The sequence below is a fragment of the Neomonachus schauinslandi genome, chromosome 3 (assembly GCF_002201575.2).
Source record: "Neomonachus schauinslandi chromosome 3, ASM220157v2, whole genome shotgun sequence".
Lineage (NCBI taxonomy): Eukaryota > Metazoa > Chordata > Mammalia > Carnivora > Phocidae > Neomonachus > Neomonachus schauinslandi.
In genome coordinates, this window is record NC_058405.1 from 315,344 (window position 1) to 338,754 (window position 23,411).

The 23,411-nt window shown below is 55.6% G+C and overlaps 1 protein-coding gene across 1 annotated transcript in view; it reads left to right on the top strand.

Annotated features, from left to right (window-relative positions):
- Window positions 1-23,411, top strand: part of RASA3 (RAS p21 protein activator 3) — a 118,422-nt gene that overhangs the window by 80,818 nt on the left and 14,193 nt on the right. The window contains exons 6-17 of the mRNA XM_021695946.2: window positions 8,021-8,101; window positions 8,439-8,511; window positions 11,085-11,161; window positions 13,112-13,216; window positions 14,816-14,972; window positions 15,989-16,137; window positions 17,187-17,301; window positions 18,127-18,201; window positions 18,983-19,106; window positions 20,198-20,304; window positions 21,121-21,198; window positions 23,095-23,172. Coding sequence (XP_021551621.1) covers window positions 8,021-8,101; window positions 8,439-8,511; window positions 11,085-11,161; window positions 13,112-13,216; window positions 14,816-14,972; window positions 15,989-16,137; window positions 17,187-17,301; window positions 18,127-18,201; window positions 18,983-19,106; window positions 20,198-20,304; window positions 21,121-21,198; window positions 23,095-23,172 — 1,219 coding nt within the window. The remainder of the gene's footprint in view (window positions 1-8,020; window positions 8,102-8,438; window positions 8,512-11,084; window positions 11,162-13,111; window positions 13,217-14,815; window positions 14,973-15,988; window positions 16,138-17,186; window positions 17,302-18,126; window positions 18,202-18,982; window positions 19,107-20,197; window positions 20,305-21,120; window positions 21,199-23,094; window positions 23,173-23,411) is intronic.

Genomic DNA, 23,411 nt, shown 5'->3' on the forward strand with positions numbered 1-23,411 from the left:
GGCACACGTAGTCTGCTTGCTAGTACAGACCAGCACATACTAGTGCCTGGACAAGCGCACACGAACATGCCTAGTACCCATGATAGTACACATGAATGCACACGTGTACACACGCTAGCACAATGCTAGTGTATACCCTGGTGCACGCTGGCACACCCATTGGCACACACTATCACACACACAAGTACACTTTGTTCAGAATCCCAGGGCAGAAGGGTCCCCCATAGGGATGCAGTGAGGAAGAAAGGGGGGGTGCCACAGAGTCCCACAGGGGCTCATGTCCTCCAATCAGGGGAGTCAGAGTGTCCGAGAGACCACTGGCTTTTCTTTCTTCACCCTGCCTGTCCCTTTTTCTTCCACTTAAAAATACCCTTTACATACCATAAAATTCAACATTCTAAAGTGCACACTTTGAGTACATTCACAGGGATGTGCAACCATCACCACTAAGCACTGTCCAGTTCCAGAACATTTCATCACCCTGAAAATGAAATCCTGTCCCCGTCGTACCCCATTCTCCTCCCTAGCCCCTGGAAACCACTGATCTACTTCTATGCCTATTCTGGACATTTTATCTAAATGGAATCACATACTATGTGGTTCTTGGGGACTGGCTTCTCTCACTGAGCATGAGGTCTTCAAGGTTCATCCACGCTGTAGCAGCTGTCAGAGCCCCCATCCTGTTAAAGGCTGAATAATGTCCATTGTGTGCGTGCGCCACACTTTTCTTATCCATCATCCACTGATAGATGTTTGGGTGGTTTCCACGTTTTGGCTGTTGTGGATATTGGTGCTGTGAACATTCTCGTACAAGTGTTTGTACAGACTTGTTTTCATTTCACTTGAGTGCATCATGTAGGTGTAGAATCAGTGTGTTGTATCTTAACTGTGTTTAAGTTTTCAAGAAAAATGCCGGGCTGTTTCTCACAGTGGCTGCCCCATTCACAGGGCCAGCAGTGTGTGAGGCTCCAGTTCCTCTGGGTCCTTGCTCACCCGTGATCCTCCCCGTCTGTGTTTGCAGCCTCCTAGTGGGTGTGAAGTGGCACTGATTCACATTTCCCTAAATGATGTTGATCATCCTTTCCTGTCCTTATTGGCCGGCTCTGTATCTTCTCTGAAGAAATGTCTGTTCAAGTCCTTTACTGATTTTTTAATTGGGTTATTAGTATTTTATTATTAAGTTGTAAGAATTTTCCATATATTCTGGATACTAGACTGTTGTTAAATACGTAACTTGAAAACATTTTCTGTCATTCTGTTGTCTTCACTTTCTTGATAATGTCCTTTGTAATACAAGAGTCTTAAATCTTAATCTACGTCATCTGTTGTTTCCTGTATTTCTTTTTTTTTTTTTTAAAGATTTTATTTATTTATTTGACAGAGAGAGACACAGCGAGAGAGGGAACACAAGCAGGGGGAGTGGGAGAGGGAGAAGCAGGCTTCCCGTGGAGCAGGGAGCCCGATGCGGGGCTCGATCCCAGGACCCTGGGATCATGACCTGAGCCGAAGGCAGACGCTTAACGACTGAGCCACCCAGGCGCCTGTTTCCTGTATTTCTAAGAAATCTTTTCCCAGTCTGAGATCCTGAAGATTGACAGCTGCGTTTTCCTTCTGACATTTCTCACCTTTAGGTCCTCAGTACATTTGGAATTAATTTCTTATGTGTGGTGTTAGGTAGGGGTCGGCATGGATTCCTTTGCTTTTGAAGATCCACTTGTCTCGGCACCATTTGTGGAAAAGTCCGTTCTCTCCCAGCAAATTGTCACTGGGTTATAATAAGTGGGTGGACTGACTCGTGGACTCTGTTCTGTGCCCTGACCTGTGTGCCTGTCCCTCCACTGGTACCACACAGTCGTGGCCCCTCGAGATTCGGAATAAGTTCCGAAATCAGGAAGTGTGAGTCTTCCATCTTGGTCCCTCTTTCATGACTCTGGCTATCCTGAGCTTGTTTCATTTCCATGTGAGTTTTAGGGTCAACATGTTAATTTCTACAGAAACAACAGCCGGCATCTTGCTAGCAACTGTACTGAATCTGTAGGTCAGTTTGGGGAATTAGCAATACGGAGCCCTTCCAACCCCCGTCTGTCCATGTGGTCAGCTCTTCTGTGATCTTTTAAAAAAATGGCTTTGTTTCTGTAAGGTCATTAGAAATGTCCCCTCTTTCATTACTGATTCTAATAATTTGAGTCTTCTCTTCAAGTTTGTGGATCTTTTCAAAGGCCCCACTTTCTCTCTTGTTTGTTCTCTGCTTCGTTATCTGTATGATTTCCTTCTTTCTGCCTGTGTGGGCTTTTTCCCTTCTTTTTCTGCTCTCTTAAGGTGGAAGTTCAGGTTATTGATTTGTGATCTTTTTTTCTTTTTTAACGTGGGCATTTATAGCTACATGTTTTCTTCTAATGTTGCAGTCACGTTTGTATTTTACCACTTTCTTTCTTAGAGAAAAGCCTGTTGTGTGCACCTGGGACTTTCGGGATGGAACAGGAGACAGTGACCACTCCTGGCGTGTAGAGCCAGCTGAATCTCCCCCAGACATGTGCAAGCCCTGACTTTCTCTGCATAGCGTCTCCTTGTATCAGATTGGAGCCGTAGCATCTACGCTGCTGTTTGTTCAGAATCACACATGGTTATTTGGGTCCTCCCCTCAGGCCCTGGCCTCTCAAAGATTAGCACAGGCTTGGGCCAACCTCACAGTATGTTACGGGCTCGGGAAAAATTAAGAGCTAGGCTGAGGCCGTTGAAGAGAAGTCAGTCGGCAAAAGCAAATTCATTCCAGTGGAGTTCCCTGCTTGCCTGAGAATCACCTCACACTCTCCCTCCTGCTTAGCAGCACCATCCCATACTCCCACTCCCCTCACTGGAAAGTGCGCATACTGCCTGGACCTGTTCTCAGCCTCCCCCCTACTCCACGCCGTCATTCCCTCATTGCAGGGGTGTTAGTCTCTGAGAGCTGCTCCAGCCAAATACCACAGTCTCAAGTGGCTTAAAACAACAGAATTTTATCCTATCCCAGTTCTGAAGGCCAGATCTGAAATCCATTCGGGCCACGCTCCGTTGGGAGGCTTCGGGGGACGGTCCCTTCCTCCTTCTCCCGGCTTCTGGGGCTGCAGGCAGTCCCTCTTCACATGACCCTCTCCACTGCGTCTATGAAATCTCCCTCCTGTAAGGACACTAGTCATTGGGTTTAGGGCTCATCCTGAATCCAGAATAAGCTCATCATCTCAAGATCTTTAGCTTGATTACATCTGCAAAAAACCTTTTTCCAAACCAGGTCTCTTTGGGGACCACCACTCAGCCCCCCATAGCAGGTGATTCCTCCCGGCCGAGCATCCTCCCCCACCCCCAAAGGCTACAGGACCTGCACTCTCAGATCCTCCCGGGCTGTCTTCACCTCTCACCTGGCCTGGACAGTCTTTCGTGGGGTGCCTGGGGATGCTCTGGCCGGGCTGAGTTCTCTTTCCCGGCCTTCCCTCTCCGCACTTCCAGCCTCTCAGCTGCCGGGTGCACCCTCCCCCGCCGCCTGAAGAGCAAGGTGAGGCCTTGTCTACCTTCCCCAAACTGCAGGTTGCCCCAGGAGTGGCTGCAGTTCTTTCCTGGGGGGTGTCCATTCCCTGCAAAATCCCTCACTGCCCTTATGCATCCTCCCTCCTGCTGCTAGTGAATATTATCTGTGGGCTCTCTCAGCCACGTGGCAGGCAGGACATCGCCTCTCCCTTACTTGCCTGGATGGTGAGAGCTGGGGAAGCCTTTTGCCCTGGGCAGTTCTTTTAGCCCTTAGCCTTTGTGTGGATGTGTGGACAGAGGACCTGCTGGATGTGCTCATGGAAACCTCCCCATTCCTTTTGCGGGTGGCTTTTCCCGACTGTAACCCTTCTTTTCTGTCCTGTTCACTTGTATGTCCACGTCTGCTGTCCTGGATGCCGGAATGAGGCCCAGGTGGTTTGGGGACCCACCGTCCTGATGTTCTTGTTGTCTCTGTGTGGACAGGGCATCTGCCCATCCCCACCTCGGACAGGTTCATGTATGAGCAGCTCGTCTTTCCAACCAGATCTCAAACTTGACTCAGGAGCCTTATCTCATGCTTTTTTTTTCATCCCCCAACAGGGATGAATAAACCTTTTTTTCATTCATTCAAAAATATTTCCTGAGCCCCAGCTCAGTGCCGAGGACTGTGCAGGCTTCCTGGGGCCTGTGCTCTCGTCGGGGAGACATGTTAGCACGGCAGTGCATCCACATTTCGTTCACTGGACCAGGGTGTCAGAAGAGCCTGTGGATGTGAGCTAGCCCATCCGGCACAGGGTAGAGATCCTGAAGCCATCTGCAGGTGTCCATGAGACCCTCAGGGCACACGCTGGCTGAGTGGACATCAGGTCATGGATCGGAGGTGAACTCATTTCTTCTGACGCTGCATCTGCTTCCTCTAGAATAGTAGTGCAGGTGGGAGATGCGCCCCAGCCCTTCGTGCTAGATGAGTGTGAAAGATGACACGTGGCGCACAGTTCTTGGCTCTGCTGGCGTTGCAAGAGACCTTTGCTCGCCTCCTTTCTTGTCCCTGTCTCTGTCTGGGTATCCTGTGGCCACCTGCTTTGTCTGAAAGTAGGGGTTCCTGCACTTTCCCACTTTCAAGCTTCACCATCTCATGAGCAGACCAGAGGCCTGTTGACGGTCCTGCAGGCACCCCCTGGGGTAGCCCCCCCTGACTGGGGCGGGGCCCTGCTGCTGGGGGCCAGGCTGCCGTGCTGATGGCCAGGGAAGCAGGCACTGGCCGCCTGTACCTCCACCTTGAGGTGCATCCAAGTGAGGAATAATTACCTGTTTCCAGGCTTCCGACAGCATCTTGAATCCAATAAAGATCCTATTGTCTATTATTAGGGAATTACAACAGGCTATTGATATGTGGCTCCTTCTGGGGTCGGGAAGCCTCTCCTACCAAAGCATGAGGGGAGGGCCAAGCAGGTGGTAGGCTGGTGGCCACGGTGGTGCTTTGTCACTGCATGGCTAGGACGTCTCCAGCCCTCTGGTTCAGCAGGCAAGTGTCCTCATGGGGCGGGAAGCGGAGGCACCAGCCTGTGTCCACACTGAGGGGGGAGAAAATGAAACAAGATTTCGGAGCGGCAGGCTGTTACTCCAGCTGCGAGGCATAACTTTGTTTTAAGGGTCAGTTTGAATATAAAATCCTATAAATGTTGTAATCCGTACAAAATACTGTACTTGTGGTGCCTTAGATTCCAGATTAGTTGACTGTTTGGGTCACTGTATGTCATAGTGTCCTTTCCCGGATGTAGGAATGGCCAGCGTAGTAAGTATTTCACTCATTTCCGCTATTTATCTAGAGCATTCCGAAGCATCGGTTGAAGTTGTTTCGAAGACAGGAAGCCTGAAGAGATGCACTGTGTGTGAAGTACAGAGAACCTACCTAGGCTTTGTGTGCCCCGGGTGGCCCACGAGAGCCCCCGCCAGGCTGTGTGCTGGGCCGTGGCCCGCCTGCAGCCAGAGCCCACAGGCCGAGCGCATGAGGGAGGCTGACGCCCTTATTCCCAGTTGGCATGTTGGGCGTGCCCCATGGGAGGGTATTGATATTTCTTCTCCAAGATGTCTTTGTGTAGGTGCGATCAGTATCCAGTCTTTGCTTTAGTTAGAGAGTGTTTTTCAAATCGGTCTTTAGGAGAAGGAAAGATGGCAATATTTCACGTGCTTGCCGAATGTGTTCTAGGCAGCTGCCCCGCATCTCACGGTGCTTCTCCGGGATATAGATGTGGGGAAATTTGCTTTCAGTTTGATGCTTAGCAAGGCCTTCTAGTTTCTGGCCATGAAAACCCATTAGCTTTTAGGATCCAAAATGTGGGCACACTTACCATCTAAACCTTCTTCTTGATCAAGAAATGAATGTAATAAAAATGTGTTTGCATTTAGCTGGGGTCATTTGCTCAGGGAGAGGGCCTCCCTGCACGTCTCCTGAGCAAGCTGTTTGCCCGTCGTCTCAGAGCTGCTGGGGTCCTCTATCCCCCCTTGTCCTTCATACTGCAGCCACTTTCTCCCGGAGGCCTCCGAGCACCCGACAGGTCGACCACCGGCTTGTGTTTCTGTGTTGTTGTTCCTGGTTTCTTTCTTCCTTTGCGTCGCCGCACGTAACAATTGCATGTTACGCGTTGACTATCCTGCTCTTCGGTGCTGTACCAGCCGAGCTCACCCGAGCTTCCCCGCGGCTCCCATTCCTGGAAGTGTGCCTGCCATGCATAAGATCTCAACAAGTATTTGTTTCATGATGACTTAATGGTTGAATAAATATTTCTTTAATGATGAGTTAACGAGGGGAGGAAGATAACCAAAGACCAAGTCAGTAATCCAGGGGAGAAACCCAGAACTATCTCATAAAGTAGAGTAAGAGTAAAGGGTTGAAAATACTAGGTAAGGCTGACACCGTGGGACCAGCGTGGCCGCCGTTTGAAGGGCCATAAGCACCATGAAGGAGAAATGAAGGAAACAAACCCCTCAAGCAGAAAGAAATAGTCTGGTAAAATGTTAGAAGCTAACTCCTCCCCAAGAGGGGCAAAAGATCGCTTGGCTAATGAAGGAGGGTGGGAACCGGGTTGTTTTCTGACTTCCCAATGGCAAGGAGAGAATGGAGCACTCAGGTATTCGAGGGAAAGTGATCATGCATCTATACAGCCAAGCTGATGTTCCTCTTTGGGAGTAGGACTGTCCTGCCGCGAAGGAATCCTGGGACTTGGACCCCCTCTCCCACCACAGACAGCTTAGGAGCTGGATGCTGGACGAGCGGAACATTTTGGCTGTTGGGCAGTTGGCATTTTAACTCTGTGACCCCAAGTAAGGGAAGCAGACACAGGAGCCGCAGTGGTCCTGGTTCTGTCCTGCAGGTGTGTGGGTGGCGAGGGGTAGGAGGTGTCCCAAGTGGAGCCTGCAGGTGGCTGGGGAGACAGAGGTTGCCGCTGGGGGTCTGAGGCCGCTGCAGATGTGTTCTGGAGAGGAGGGGACTTCCCAGCACTCCACAAGCCTGTGTGAATACAGAGGGCTAGGGCCATGGGTTCGGGCAGAGTTGAAGGGGCTCGTGTGGGGCTGGGAAGCATTTGAATCTCCGCCAGCCCAGTGGAGGTCCTTATTCCCGTCGGAAGCTCAGTGCAGACTCAGAGGGCCACACCTGTGTAGGAGAATCAAACAGGCCCTGGACAGAGCGGCTGGCGCCTCCCCTGATGAAGCTTCAGACAAGAATTGCCGTGATCAGTCTGCACCAAGGGACCCTTAGCCACCAATGAGCTCTGTTCTTCAGAAAGCAACGGCATCTGGACACCAGCAGCCTGAAATTCATAACATCCGGCATGCGCTCAAAATTGGCAGGCCGGGAACAGGTTGATGTGACCCATGGCCTGGAGAAGGAACAGGCCGTAGAAGCATACTCGGGGCTGGCAGAGAGGGTAGGATTAGGGGAAATGGTGGTCCCAGGACTTGCGTAGCCTGCTGTGCTCCAGAAGTTAAAGCAAACCGGGAACCGGGAGGATGTGCCAGGACCTGCGGGAGGATCGGGCACGAGGAGAGCCTGACGCTGGCAAGGCATGCGTGGCATCAGGTCGTGCACGGGCTAGATCTGCAAGCCCCTCAGTTGTTGGGGTCTCCGTTTCCCACCTGTAACGTGGCCTTCCCGCAGCACCTACTTTGTCAGCTTGTGGGAGAGGTAAACACACGGGTCACGGAAGGTTCTTGAACCACGGCTGGTTCCTAGGATGGGAAAGCAGTGGCATCGCTCACGGGAGTCAGCGGGAGCCTGTCCTCAGCGAAGACGCTCGCGTTCTCCTGCCCACAAATGTCGTCCGATTGCTAATCGGTGCACCCATCACTGTTCATTAGGCAGGGGCTTCTGGGCCACGGGTGGCCAACACCACCCGGAGCTCATGGCCCTTGGCCCTGGCTGTTGAGACAGCTGCCCGCTGCGACCTCAGAGCAGCCTTGAGAAACTGCCTGTGGGCCCCTCCCCTGCCGCTCCTGACACCCCTGCCTCTCTCCTCAGCATCCTCGAGTGCCAAGGCCTCCCCATCGTGAATGGGCAGTGTGACCCTTACGCAACTGTGACGCTGGCAGGACCATACAGGCAAGTACTCTGCCTGCACCTGCCCACAACCTCAGCTGCGGTGATGCTGAGGAGTCCAGAGAAGTGCAGGATAGGCTGTGCGGTGGGGAGTCTTGTGCTGACTTACTCTTGTTTCCTCTACTGCCCTGAAACTGCTTGGTAAAAAAGGCCCCTATGTTCTCCACATTGGGTATTTTTGACTTAGTAAAGGTTCCCGATTTGCATACCATCTGGGTTGGAGACAAACAGAAATATTGGGCAGTAAGTTACTTGTGCATTTGGTTGCTCAGTCTTAAGGCAGAAAGACTTGGTGTTAGTAGTGTTGGTTTTAATCTTAACCCTTGCTCCTCTATTTCAGATCGGAAGCAAAGAAGACAAAAGTGAAAAAGAAGACCAACAACCCCCAGTTTGATGAAGTGTTTTATTTTGAGGTTGGTATTTAGTGGCATGAGTGTCACATTGAGACCTTTGGGGAAAGTGGCTCCCCAGGACCTCGGGCACTGGCTTCCTCCTGTAAGTTCTGGGATGACCTCCCCGCGCCCGACGCCTCCCTCCCGCCCTGCGGCATCCGCTGAGCTCCCAGGAGCCTTCCTCTCGCCCCTGGAAAGAAAGGCCATTTGTTGCTTCCTTGGTTTTGAGTTGAATGCTGAGAAGTTATACTTGCTGAATTATCAGGATTTGCGTTTTTTTTATTGTTTGGTTGGCTTGGGTTTTTTGTTTTTTGCTTGCTTCTCCCAGTCTTTCCTGAGCAGTGGAGGGAGGCTTGTTTCACCAGGAATAGTGAGGGGTCTGAAGCAAAAGAGGAAATGCATTTGAGCACAGAGATGCCCCTGGCTGCCTCTCAGAATTGTGAACCACTGAAGTTAGTAAGATGAGAGGCATGTGGGCGAAGACTGTGGAACAGAACAGTAGCAGACTCAGCTGACCCCTAGGCAATATGTTCAGGCCGATGTTCTTTCCATCTGCAAAGGTTTCTCGAAGGTCTCATAGGCACCAGGTCCTGGGTGGCTAAGGATGAATAAGGCCTCTACTCCTGTCTTCCTGAGGTTGCTACCAAGCAGAGAAGCGTGCACAGGAGTGGATTATGTTCTTGGTGAAGTGGCTGTTGAGTCAGTGGCTTTGGGGAAGAGCAAACAACCATCAGTCCTGCCTGGTGAAATAGAACAAGTCTTCCCAGAGTGGTGACGCTTGAGTAGAGTCTGGAAAGGTGCATTGTGAGGCTGAAGGAAAATGTGTCTCTAGATGTAGGGTGAGGTTGGTGTGAGAAGGGGGAGTTTTAGAAAACGAAGTTGGGGAGTTGGGTTAGAACCGAGGAGCTCATGTGCAGAGAACCTGGACGTTTTCTGCCTGGGGTCCAGAAGCCCACAGTTTTCTAAAATGCTGGAGGTCAGCAGTCAGGCTTCTTGGGCAGCTGTGAGAAGGGGTGAGGAGTCAGAATGCTGAGGGCATGGCACCATTCTCTGTCCCAGAAGGACATGCTTATTTCATAGCCCGGTGCAGAAAATGGATTTTAAGAAACTCGAGTTCAGGCAGGAAGCTGATGTGGTCAGCCTTATCTCAAGGGGGCTTCATGCCAGGGCTCCAGCGGCAGGGAGGGAGTCTGGGACAGAGAGTAAAGAACCGTTTTTAGTATGAATTATGCACTAAAAGCAGCACCACCCTTCCTTGTCCCTGCTGCCTCGAATAGCAGGCCAGCACTTCCCAAGCTTGTGTTGAATACGGCACACAGTAAAGCGCGGACTTTCCACTGCCACGTGGACCACCGGGACGGTGACACCCACTTTCTGTGTCATATACTTCTATTTCACTCTGTAAAAACATGGGTCTCAACTCACTAGATTAATTTCACAAGCCCCAGAAACAGCTGAGCTCAGAACTGCATCCTGCAGGATCCCAGGGAAGGTCCAGACCTAGGCCCTCATTGCTGCTGGTTAAGGCCCACCTGACACCTGCCTCTCTCACGGCCTCAGACCACAGGACTTTGGAATATGCTTCTGTTTGCAGTTTATGGTCTTAGACTCAAAGGGCTGAGCCCTGCTTAACACCTAAATCCCCTTGTTGGGTTCTCTGTACCCGCTTTCTGCTTCATCTTGAAAACAATCGCCACAGTTCTGACTTAGCCTGCGGCCGAGCTCCTGGCACTGGAGTCCCAGTGGCTGGCTTTGGGCTAGCAGACAGCCTCCTACAGGGGTTCCAATAGGAAGTAGTCTCCAAACCATTTTCTTCCAGGGTAATGGCTAGACTTACCTAAAAACTCTTAAATATCTAAATGCAGTTATTTAAAGTTTTACTGAAACCATCTTCCTTCACTCAGTAGATACATTAGGTACCATGCAGAGACCCTGTGCCCACCATGCTATAAGCCAGACACTGAGCTGCATCAGGCGGTGGAGGCTCTGGGGGGCTTCCTGGAGGAGGTGGCCTTTCAGAGTCACCTTCAGGCTTCCCAGCATTGGCCTCAGTGAGGAAGAGGCCTGGTGGTGAACTGGGCAGGGGGTGCAGGTTGTAGAAAGACTCCTGTGTGCTGGGTGAGGGGAACTAGTGGGGGCTCCCAGGGACCTTCAGAAGCCTCAGCTGAAAGTGGATGAGGCTAGGGCCAAGCTGGGCGATGGCTGGACGGGAGCCCTGCTTGTGAGAAGCACGGGCTGCTGACATGCCGTAAGGGGCAGAGGTGCTGAGATGGGAGGGCTGAGCAGGAGTGAATTCGGGACACAGGGAGGAGGGCAGGAGGGGAGGCACCTGGCGCTTTGGGGCTGAGGAGGGAGGGAGCTGGCCCAGGTGCTTGGAGGCGGAGGCAGGGGTGTTGGGAGGGTGATGAGGCAGAGCCCCGCTCGCACCCCCCGCCCCCTGGAGAAGGGGCTCCAGACATGCCTGCAGGCTGGGACCCCACCTCTGCTCTGGGTGGGGGTCCACAGCCTTTCCCTGGGCCCGGGGCGGCTAGCACGTGGGGTGCTCAGCGGGCAGGGGTGTGGCGCACACATCTTCCTCCTGTCCGCACCTCCAGGTGACCAGACCCTGCAGCTACAGCCGGAAGTCCCACTTTGACTTTGAGGAGGAGGACGTGGACAAACTTGAAATCCGGTGAGCGAGAACCGGGGTTTCTAGGCTCCTGCTTGGCAGCTACAGTCTGAACTCACCTCTTCTGTTTGTTTTTTGTTTTGTTTCTAAAAATAAGGGAATGGAAAGAAAGAGATTTTCAGTTTTCTGGTAATTTCAATACTAGGACATGGGGAGTTTGAAGTAAGAGCTGTGAACTTGCCGGCGATTCAGGGGGTGGCTGAGAGGACATTTACTTACGCAAGGGCAGATGCGGTTTTAGAGTTCACTTTGCAGTACCTTCTGAGAGGGAAGGTCAATGGCTTTATGCTGTTCAGTGTGTGTGAGGCTCTGTCCGCCTACTGGCCTGGCCCCAAGCCCCTGGTTCTGTGCTGGGGGGTCCTCGCGGTAAAGCCCTCGGTGCGCTCGGCTCGTAGAACACACCGATGTCCAGCCGCATCGGTCCTAGGAGCCTCTCAGGGGCCTCACGCCCACCAGCCGCCCCTGCCCCAAGGTGCCAGGAGAGAGCCTCAGCGGGGCCACCCTTTCCTGTCACCTTGGCCGGGGCTGACCCTGAGGAATCCTGTGGATCTGACCTGGTTTGCAGTCTGGTTTCCTGTGGGGTCAAGGCTTCCTGAGGCACGTGAGGCTTGACTGGGATGCCGTAGATGTTCTCTTGGGGGGACAGGGCTTGGGTGGGTGGGGGCATGGACGGAGGGAAGGGCCCCGAGTGTGGGACCCTCGGGCTCTTTCTTTGTTCCTCTTGTGGCTTCGAGTGCTGAGGGAGGCCGGCCTCTACACAAAGGTCTTAGGTGTTTCCAGTTTAAGTCTTCCATTTCAAAGATTTTATTTATTTATTTGACAGAGAGAGACACAGTGAGACAGGGAACACAAGCAGGGGGAGTGGGAGAGGGAGAAGCAGGCTTCCCGCTGAGCAGGGAGCCGGATGTGGGGTTCGATCCCAGGACCCTGGGACCATGACCTGAGCCGAAGGCAGACGCTTAACGACTGAGCCACCCGGGCGCCCCAAGTCTTCCATTTCAAAGAACCAGCAGCGAGGGGACCCTGGTCGGGTGTCTGAAAGTCCCAGTGGTGGTCAGAGGCCACGCTGAAGGTTTGGCTGTGCCCCAGGTGCCCCCAGACATACCACTCGCCTTTCTTGTTCGGAAAGAGAAGTGTTTATCCAAGCTTGGCCTTTAAATTCAGGAGTGAAGTCCTAGCTGTTGCATTTCAAGCAGACAAACAAATACTGCTCTTATTAAAAAGAAGAAAAGACAGCCTGGCAGCTTTTGGTCCCATTGCTAAGGTGTCGCTTGGCAAATTAAAGGTTCCGCTTTCTTTATTCTAGAAGTGCCACGGGGCCTTGTTCTCCCCGTGTCCCTGATGCACACGTGTCCCTCTAGTACACCCTGTACCTTCCACGATGCCTGTGGCTCCTGCTTGGACTTCAGGGGCCACAGAGGGCTCATGCAGTCTTCTAGAATTTTCCCCGTGACCGCCATGTGTGCAGAGACTGGTCTTAGACTTTCAGCTCATGGAGTAAGCTCCGGTTAAGGTGTTCACCGTGGGGTGCACGAGGCTGTTTGCTTGTTAGCACCAGGGACACCCTTCCTCTGTCCATGCTCCCACCTGTCACACACGCACGTCCGCCATGGCCCCAAATCGGAGGGAACGCTGAGAGTCCCACCCAAGTGCACTGTCTTCCCGTGCTGTTGAGAAGACGGGAGGCCCCTCGCCCCGACACCAGGCCTCCAGCTCCTCTCCCTGCCCCTGAGGCCTAGGGACACACCCGTCTTCATGCCAGAGGCACATCCTGTATTAACCCCACATTTCAGACGTGCTCAGTCAGTGTCACTCCTCACGGACACTGGTCCGTGGGACTGAAGGCTCCAACCCGCCCCGGACACTCCTGGGGAAGCTGAGGAGCACGGTTGTCCACCTGCCCTCCCTAGGTCATCCCTTACGGAGATCTGTGTACCATTGGCTGTTTTTCAGAGTTGACCTCTGGAATGCCAGCAACTTGAAATTTGGAGATGAGTTTCTGGGAGAGCTGAGGGTTCCACTGAACGTGCTCCGCCAGTCCAGCTCCTACGAAGCCTGGTAAGGTGGCTGCGCACGTGGCCCCACACCTTCCTGGTGGGCGGGCAGATGCGGCTGCCGCTCAGCAGCCCGAATGAGGCGGCCACCTGCTGTGGTTTTGCACGTGGTCCCGGTTCCTCTCGCGAGGGGATGGGGTTGCAGGTGGGAAATAGCGCAAGGAGGCGCACCGGTGCCATTTGGTGGCGGGGGAGACCGCGAGAATGGTGGCTGAGGGCTTTGACAGAGACAAGGGCAGGGCCCCGAGAGCCTTGCGGCTTTGAGGACAGGCCTGAGCAGGGAGGGCGGGCCGCCGGCACTCCTGGGAGCCCTGCCGCACCAGGCCTGCCCCGTGGCCCGTCATCCCAGGTGTCACCTGCTGAGGAGCGAAGCAAAGGCGTTGTTCCAGGCGAATCTCCTTGAGCTCTGCCTCCAGCCTCACTCACGTGCCTTTGCTCTATTCCGCGATTGCTTCGTAAATCACTTTATAGCACAGCGAAGTCATCACTGTGAAGCGCGGTCACAAGCATCTCCTTTAACAGACGCACAAGGTGGGGACATGGTGTGGTCCCAGGCCACGGGCCACATACCAGAGCCGTGCGTCCACAGACCCACCACGTGGGTGGGTTTTTGTGTGTTGTGCCTAATGGCAGTTTGCTGTCACGGGGACACTGGAATTTGTCTTAATTCTGTGAGGACAGTGCTAGCATGCCCCCTGCTGGGTTCTGTTCCTGCTGGGAGCACCCCTAGCCCTGAAACAAGATGGGACAGTCACATGGCAGCCCAGTGGACACCCACCCAGGACCTCAGGTGGCCAGGTGCTTCAGCCAGGTGCAGGCTGCCCACATCTCCTCTCAGACCGCATGGCCCATCAGCTCAGTGCAGGCAGGGTTCCTGCATGGCCGGGCGGGGGCGGGGGGGGCGGTAGCTAAGAGAAGAGCGTCCAGTGAGAAAACACCGAGGAAGTGACCACGTCCTGGGTGGTCTGCATGCCTACCAGCACACATCACCTAATCCCTCTGATGCCAGGAGCTCTGCCACTCATTTAGCAGAATAATTGCGGCTTTGCTGTTACTGTGAGACATTGTCAAGCATTAATCTTCACAGATACATGATTTTGCTGCAGTTTCCCCTAATGAGAAACGCTTTCTCATTTCCGCTTCTCATCATCTTACTCCTTCCATCCTTCCTGCTTTCCCGCCTTAACTTCTGTGTCTGTGGCTCTGCATAATCAGCTCCCAGAGGAAACAATGTGGGGGGCACCCCAGGGCACAGACCCTGCAGGGGGTCTCCCGTTGAAAAGGCCTCTGGCACCTGGACCCTCTGTGTTGTGGGGGTGCCGTCGGGAATGACTGACTATGCCCCCAACACTCGGACCCTGCGAGGGGGCGGTTTCCCACGAGAAACACCCCCCATCCACACGGCCCGGGGGGGTCAGGTAGGGAACACCCCTGGCACGGGGCAGAGAGGTGTCCTGCAGAATTACCCTGGAGCCCCCTCCTGCCTCAGACCCGGACACAGCCCATGACGGGCGACCAGCCAGTGCAGGGTGCATCCTGGAGGGGGCCAGCCCCTCGAGGTGCCGCCACCTCACCCCGCCCTTCCCGTGTGTCCTGCGCCCAGGTACTTCCTTCAGCCCCGGGACAACGGCAGCAAGAGCCTGAAGCCGGGGGACTTGGGGTCCCTGCGGCTGAACGTGGTGTACACTGAGGACCATGTCTTCTCCTCTGACTACTACAGCCCGCTACGGGACCTGCTGTTGAGGTCTGCGGACGTGGAGGTACCTGTGTGCACAGTGCACCTGCCACGCCCTGGGCCACCTGCAGACACCTGCAGAAGGGTGGAGCCGGGGCCAGACCTCCTCGCCCGGCTCTGCCCCCAGCCCGGCCCCACCCAACTCCGGACCCTGGCCCCCCCAGCTCCACCCCCTGGCCCTCTCACCATCCAGGGCTGGCTCCCCCCTCCCCCGGCTCCACCCCTCCGGCCCCCACCCACCTCCTAGCTCCTGACCCCAGCTCCAGTCCCTGGCCCCCCAGCCCTGATCTGGCTCCAGCACCCCCAGCCCTGCCCTGACCCTCCCAGCCCCCTGCCTCGGTCCAGCTCCACCCCCTCCCCACCCCCCAAACCCACTGACCTACTGGCTCCTGACCCCAGCTCCAGCCTTTGGGCCCCCCAGGGACCCTCAGCCTCGTCCGGCTCCACCCCCCAGCCCCTTCCCAGCCGCCCCACCTGCCCACCTCCGCCCCCTACAAGGCACCGAGCCTGTCCACCTCCGGCCCTGCATCTGGGCTGCCAGTTCCTGGTGGGTGACTTCACCCTGCATACCATCCCCCAAGCCTGCTCAGAATTCTGGGAGGAAAAGGAGACCAAGACAGATGTTTGCCCAGAAATACCTGTATCTCCCTTTGCCGGGAGGGTGGAAGCCCCTGCCCCACACCCCACCAGCAGTTAGAGCCCTGTGGCAACCCAGCAAGGCCCACAGTTTGATTTGTTTGACTGTGGTCCTGAGGTCACCAGCCCTAGTGCTAGATTTGGAGGTGGGTGGAAGGACCCCCCAAGAAGGCACCCAGAGCACGTGTGCAAATTGGGGGGTTTGATGTGGGTTTCAGGAAATGCAGGTTTTTGCTTACCTTCGTGGGAGAGGCACCACAGGACAGGATGGGGGTCTGGGCCTTCCATACGGTGACCCAGCACCACCAACCCACTGACCGTGCCAGGTGGGGACTGGGGGTCTGCAGCCCAGCCCCGGGGCTGGGGGCCTCGCCCTGGGGTTCCATGGTGTCTCCCTCCCCACAGCCAGTGTCGGCATCGGCAGCACACGTCCTGGGCGAGGTCTGCAGGGAGAAGCAGGAGGCAGCCATTCCGCTCGTGAGGTTCTTCCTGCACTACGGCAGAGTGGTGCCCTTCATCAGCGCTATTGCCGACGCCGAGGTCCAGAGGACCCAGTGAGTGAGCCTCAGCCCCTGTCCATGACCCCGCCGCCCCAGGGGCTGCGGCATGTGCTAGTGACCACCCGGTGGTGAGGGGCTGGGCTGGGGCAGGTCGGGGTGACCCCAGGGTAGCAGAAATCTCCCTCAGCGCTGGTCCAAGTGCAGATCCGGGACAGCGGAAGGGACCAAACAGGCTCAGTTTTTCGTTCAGAGACACACTGTTTCTTTTTCTTTTTTTTAAAGATTTTATTTATTTGAGAGAGAGAGTGAGCGAGAGCAGGAACACAAGCAGGGGGAGTGGGAGAGGGAGAAGCAGGCTTCCTGCCGAGCAGGGAGCCCGAGCGGGACTCCATCCCAGGACCCCAGGATCCTGACCTGAGCCGAAGGCAGTCGCTTAACCGACTGAGCCACCCAGGCACCCCAGAGACACACTGTTTCTTAAAAATGCACCTTTTCTCGGAAATCCCGAGGTGTGCGTGCAAGAAGGGGGTGCACAGGGCATGGGTTGCCTTGGGGGCGGGCCCCGTTCTTGTGGTCTGAGGGTGGCAGCTTCAGTATTAGGCCCACAGCAGAGGACTGGGTCACTGCTGCCCCAGGACCTGTGCCCACTCCATGGGGATGGGTTTTCCGTGGGGATGGAGTCTGTCCTGGAGCTCTTGACTTAGAAAGATCCAGAATGCACCCTGGTTGAGAGAAGGCTTAAAGCACATTCTGTTACGTTTGCTTCCCTGCTGGACTTCCCATGCTGACCTCGGGTTTGGTCCTTAGAAGCATTAACTTGGTGCAAAGCCGGACCTCACAAGGGGCAGGGCAGTGGGTGTGTGGATGTTCTCTGAATTGTCTGGACAGCTATGTACAGGAGGTCTGTTCCTCACGCCCGGCTGTGGGGCTCAGGATGCCCAGCCGTGAAACATCTGTCTTGGTCTCCTTTCCTCCCGGAACATCTGGAAGCAGACTCAGCAGGGGGAGCGTGTCTCTGCATCCAGTGGACGGGTACTCAACAGGCTCTGCTTCCGCTGACCCCTTGCTCTCTGAGACAGAATTGCCTCCACGCTGTTTTACAGGGACCCCAACACCATTTTCCGCGGAAACTCATTGACGTCCAAGTGCATTGACGAGACGATGAAGCTGGCGGGGATGCACTACCTGCACGTGACCCTGAAGCCCACCATAGAGGAGGTGAGTGGGGGTCCCACCGTGCGGCCCCCGAGGAGTCTCCGCGGGCCTGGTGCCGTTGGGCGGCCTGTGAGGGACGCCCCGCGACACTGCGGACGTCAGGTAGCTGTGCAGGGCGTGTGGTGCCCGGGAGCACCTGGCTGCAGGGCTCCAGGCCACCTCCTTCCCAGCCCCACCACAGGGCCCTCCACCTGTGTTCCAGAATCCTCCTCATTTCCTCAAATTAAAAAAAGGCTTACTTCAGAAAATTCTTTGCTAAAGATGGAAGGACATGCAGAGAAAAACTGGCTCTTCGGAGAACAGCCCTTTCCTTCAGCCGCGGGTCCCCGAACCTGTGCTCGGAGTTCTCTCTAGAGCAGCCTTGGCTGTGCATGGCCCTTGTGTTTCCGCTCACGCGCCGGCAGGCGCTGCCAAAGGCACCACACGCTTCCTGCCCCAGCGGCTCCAAGTTCCTCGCCTGACCTCCAACGGGACCCCTGGGCAGATAGCAGTTCCCCCAGAACAGCTTTGTAAAACGCAGGAACGTGAGGAAGTTTAAATTCGCACTCTGATCCGTGTGCAGAGACCTGCCAACACTTGGAAGTAACCATGTTTTTAAACTTTATGAAACCGGATCCCACGTGCGCTGATCGGGGATGGTCTTCGAGAAAGTCCCATTCCTCACGGACCGAGGCGGTGTCTGTGGCCATGCTGAAGGCCCTCCTCCCCCTGGTGCGCTGGCGGGGGTTGCTGGCCGCAGCTCCTGATGCCCCCTGAGCCCCTGACCTCCACCTGCCTGTGATCCTGGAATTTGTGTCACTCACTCCTTGTCATAAATGCACTTTCCAGATATGCCAGAGCCACAAATCCTGTGAGATTGACCCTGTGAAGCTAAAAGATGGGGAGAACCTGGAGAACAACATGGTAAGGAATCCTGATTTGTTCAGCCCTCTCCGGAGGCAGTCGCCCATCCGCAGGATTTGGGCACGTGGCCAGCTTGGGCGCTGCGTCTCTAGGATTTGGGGTGGGGACCATACTGGGACGTGCTCTACAGGGTGTCCACCGGAGCCTGCGGGAGGAGACCGGCCCTCTCCGCTGCTGGGAAGTGGCACCACCGCTCCACTCGGCTCTCGGCCCCTTTCTGGGGACTCGCGCCGCTCCTGGCCTGGCGCACTCGGCGCCTGGGCCTTCCCTTCTCCTGGGGCGACCGGGAGCCTCCCCACCGGGCTGGCTCATGGCCTGGCTTCTTCCCAGCCTGGTCTGTCCTGCTGCAACAGATGTGGTCCCACACCCAGGCCGCGTCCACCCGTGTCCTCCAGGGTGCGGTCGTTTTTTAAAACAGCCAGACTCCCTGATTGGACAGGGAGTTTTAATCTTACATAGGGTTTATTCAGGTTAAGTCTTTTTCATGCCTTTGAAGAAAAGAGACGGGGTTCTCACTGCCGGGGAGGCACGTTCCAGGGAGTTTCATCCCTGCACCCGTTAATGAGGTCAGCGTGGAGGAGGGGGATGCCCCCAGAGCTCCAGGTGTTTGCCCCGGTGACCGCTGCTGCTGCCGAAGAGGCCCCTCTGTACGTGCTGAGCTGGGCTGCCATGGCTGCTCCATCCCCGGTGTGGTCGGACTGCTCCAGGGGCCAGCAGGGCGGCCTGGGGAGAGAGCGATCCAAACAGGCAGTTGGGGTGACCCACCTGCACCCCGTTGCAGGAGAACCTGCGGCAGTATGTGGACCGCATCTTTAGCGTCATCACCAAATCAGGAGTGAGCTGCCCCACTGTCATGTGCGACATTTTCTTCTCTCTTCGAGAGGCGGCTGCCAAACGCTTCCAGGGTGAGTCTTTGGTGCAGAAAACGTCCACGGCCCCTTGCTGGGTGGTCCCTGTCCCCACTGCCAGGCACCTCAAAGCCAAGAAGGGACGTTGCAGAGTCCTGTAGACAGGATCGCAGCTATGGCCCTGGGTCAGTGCCCGTTCCCACGCGGCACCCCTGTCCTGCCCAGCCGGGCTCTGGGTCCTGCCTGCAGCTGCCCCCGGCTGGATCCAGCCCCAGGCCCCAGGTGGGAAGGCCGGCTGGCCAAGTTCGGTCACAGCGGTTTATTTGGGATGGAGTATTAATTTCTGTGAGTTTGGGCCCCTCCGGTAAGAGAAGCCGCCCTTCCCAGTTCTTCGCGGTTCTGACTGGAAGGTCGAGGCAGTACTCAGCACCCCAAGTCACGCAAGGGTGCCTTGCTGAGCCCTTGTGGACTTGGGACAGGAGGGATCCCGGGGATGAATTGCCCCTTCAGTTGTGCCTGTTGGTCAGGGAGGAACCGGGATTCCCCCTGTTCAGACCTGCCCACGGGCAGAACAAAGGTGTCGTGCCCTGGTGGCAAGTGTCAGATTAACTGAAGACCGGGATGAAGGCTGAGGAGGGGCCAGTGTGGTGCCTGCCTCCCCACGATGCCCAGCAAGCCCCGTCCACGGCCCTGAGGAGCCCGTGGGTCAGCCCAGATGTGTCCTGCTGCCTCCGGGGACCTTTGAGCCCCCAGAGTAGTCCCTGGGGCCTTGACAGGAGCCTCCTCCCGCCTGCCCGTGTGGGCACCTCTCAGCTTGTCCAGCACTGGAGACTGGGCCTCATATCCAGCTCTGTGGACAGGAGCTCCTGCTTTCAGAGCACATGGGCTCCTTCCAGCGCCAAAGAGCACCTAGTGTCTGGGAGGGGCCGCTACCGAGCGCACCCAGCCCTCAGACACTCTTTGGAATCGTCTCCCAGCCCAGCTGGCCGGCCAGGTCCTGTCCGTCACGGCCCCGCTACCAAAAGGGGCTGAGCTGTTAGTAGTAGTGAGGGGGAGAGTGACCGGGGGCAGGTGCACTCAGGGGCGGGCCCCGGTTCACCGCTCTCCCCGGAAGGACGTTGAACCAGCTCTCTGCGTTCCGGCCACAGATGACCTGGACGTGAGGTACACCGCTGTGAGCAGCTTCATTTTCCTGAGATTTTTCGCTCCTGCCATCCTGTCCCCCAACCTCTTCCAGCTCACACCTCACCACACAGTGAGTGAACGTCAGCCCCCATAAACTGGTAAACCCGCCCTGCCGGGCCTGCAGGTGTGTGTGCGGCCTCCTTGCTGGAGGAGGAGGGAGGGGCGGCCAGGCTATGAACTCCTTTATCCACAGGAAGGGTTAGCTCCTCTGCCAAGCTGTGTCCATTAAACACAGGTGGATGCTGTGACCAGGATTTCTCACTCCGACTTAGGAAAAATGGAGCATTTATGATCTTGTGTACATTCAGTCACATATTCAATCAACAAACGCTTACTGAGCCCCTCAGGGCCAGGCTCTGAGTGACGCACTAACAGAGCGTACCCTGCAGTGACCGAGCTTGGCAGAAAGCCCAGGGCCAGGGGATTCAAGGGGCCCTGTTCCCGTCTTTGTTGGTTTTAGGTTAAACCGCATGAAGGGCAAGCGAGAAACCCCGGGTAGGGCTGCTTAGGGGACTCAGAACTGGGCAGGGAAGCTGCTCGTTTAAAGATGCCCCTTGTGCGTGTTGGGCTGGGCGCTTATCTGCAGCTACTCTCCTCTCCCTGCCCTGCGGGCCCCCTCGTGCCCTGGGGAGGCACTGGGGTCCAGGCCGCGGTGGCCCGAGAGCCTGCGTCTTGAGCGTCTGTTGTGCGAGCTCTGGGAAGCTCACACAACAGAGGAGCCTAGAGGGACGTGTCCCGCATTTGCCTGCCTTCTATTGCATCGGGCGGCACATCGGGCGCCTTTTAGGTGATGTGACCCACTTTGTCAGCTGTGTAATTCTGGGTTCAGTCACAACATTTCTGGAAAACTGAAACAAAACTTGCGTTTCTCCTTTCCATCTGATAGGACCCGCAGACGTCTAGGACGCTGACACTTATCTCCAAGACTATTCAAACTCTTGGCAGCTTGTCCAAGTCAAAATCTGTAAGTCATTTATTTTAATCATCTCTTTTTGACACAAGAGAGTGTGGGTTCAACACAGTTATAAGAATAAGGGACAATAAAACCCACATGGGATCCCCACCTACCATCTGAGTAGAGAGAACGTTCCAGCAGCTCGCAAGCTCCTCTTGCCTGCTGAACTGAGAAACTTTGCTTTTTTTTTTTTTTTTTTTTAAAGATTTTATTTATTTATTTGAGAGAGAGAGAAAGCATGAGGTGGGGAGGGTCAGAGGGAGAAGCAGACTCCCCGCCGAGCAGGGAGCCCGATGCGGGACTCGATCCCGGGACTCCAGGATCGTGACCTGAGCCGAAGGCAGTCGCTCAACCGACTGAGCCACCCAGGCGCCCAGAAACTTTGCTTTTTGAGACCGTTTTGTTTGGGGGCAAGTTATCCTCAGAGGCTGAGTTTGTCTTTGTGGATCATGGACTTAACACAGGTTCACTGTGGGGATGATGATTTACAATTAGATTTCACAAGCTGGTAGCGTACAGGGTGATGTCTCTTAACAAGCAGTGAAGAAGTGACATCCCCCAAACCCCGGGTAGATTCGTCCCACTGGGTTCCAGGCAAGGGGAGGGGGAGAAATAAAGTTCAAATCCTGTGTCTTCCCTAGACACAAGGACGAGCGATGACATTGGCCCCTGCCAAAAGGAAAAGTCCCCGTTGCTGGGGAACACCGAGGTCTTGACAGGCAAGTGGGTGACCTGGGGGGCCGCGGAATCGCCCCTGCCAGGGCCCAGCAGTCCCCTGGCCGGACCAGAGCATCTCCTGTGTTTGGGCAACATGTGCCCAAGGGCAGGGCCCTCGGCCAGAGTGCTCATCAGCGACACGGGGAGCGGGGCGTGCTCCCCTCACAGATCCCTTCATTTCTGTCACAAACAAGTGGGTTTCCGTCAGACCGACCTACGGCATGGGGGCAATAACCGTAGCAGGTGGTGCGTTACCAGCTCCTGAACGGACGGCTGGTGCATCCGCTCCCGTGGGGGGTTCAGAGACCGCGGGGGCCCGGCCGTGAGCATCTGAGGACGTCCGTGCCTGAGGCAGATGTGCTGCCGGGGACAGATGGGGGGCTCCTCCAGGGGCAGCCTACAGCACGCCGCGTCCTTCCGGGCCCTGAGGGTCTGCCCCAGGCCCCACGGCCCCCAGAACGCGGGTGATGACACGCAGTTCCGAAGACGTGAGCTACTACATGTAGCGATGGTGATGTGGGGACAGCTGGGCATGTTCCGTGGGATTGAAGGTCAAAGCTGGCTGCACAGGGACGGGGCCCATCTGGTGGAGGCCTCCCCTTCTGCCTGGACCTGCAGAAGCCCCAGCCCAGCCCTCCCCATTCTGTTCTCTGTGGGGTCCAGTCGCTGCCGGCAAGCAGCCCCTGTGGGGGAAACGCTCGGCTGTCTGTGGATCGAAGTAAAGGATGTGTGGTGGCCGGCAGCAAGCTGGTCACTCTTCTGGCCATCCATGGAGGCTCGGATGAACGAGTCCATGCTGGATGCGAGGTCTGCACAAAACCCACCTCGTGGCACATCCAGAAACAGTAAAGTGGCCTAACCCTGAGGACGGTGCTCGCGGCAGGTGCGGCATCAGGAGGGTTGCTAAGCCGGCCATGCGTTCCTGAGCTGTGCTCTGATGTTCGCACATCGGGGGCCCCTCATCAGCACCCCCAGGTCTCAGAAGAGGCTCCAGAGCAGTGGCCTCATCGGGGTGCCCGTGTAAACTGCGTAGACCTGGAACCCAGAGCCTGGGCTGAGCCCTGGCATCTAACTTTGTTTAGTGGCTGTCACGGAGGCTGGTCATGATGCACGCCTCTAGACGGTTCCGTTTGGGACCAGGAACCCAGAGACCTGTAGGCCTTTGTTAAGTGACCTGTTTCATTTTAGGCCAGTTTTAAGGAATCGTACATGGCTGCATTTTATGAATTCTTCAATGAACAAAAATATGCTGACGCAGTAAAAAACGTGAGTATGGACATCAGTTAACTTGAACAGACCTGCCCCCAAGTCGTATGCTGTTCCTATGAAACCACTGTTGTAGAAAATTGAGTTAAAATTCACAGAAAACAGAGGTGACCATTAACTACTGTAAAGAGCTCAGAGCATCGTTCCCTTCGAAGTCCCTGACCACCCTCCACGGTTCTGGGACTCTGTGCACCCCGGGGGGCCATGACCCCTTCCACACCCTCCTGTTCTGTCCACCC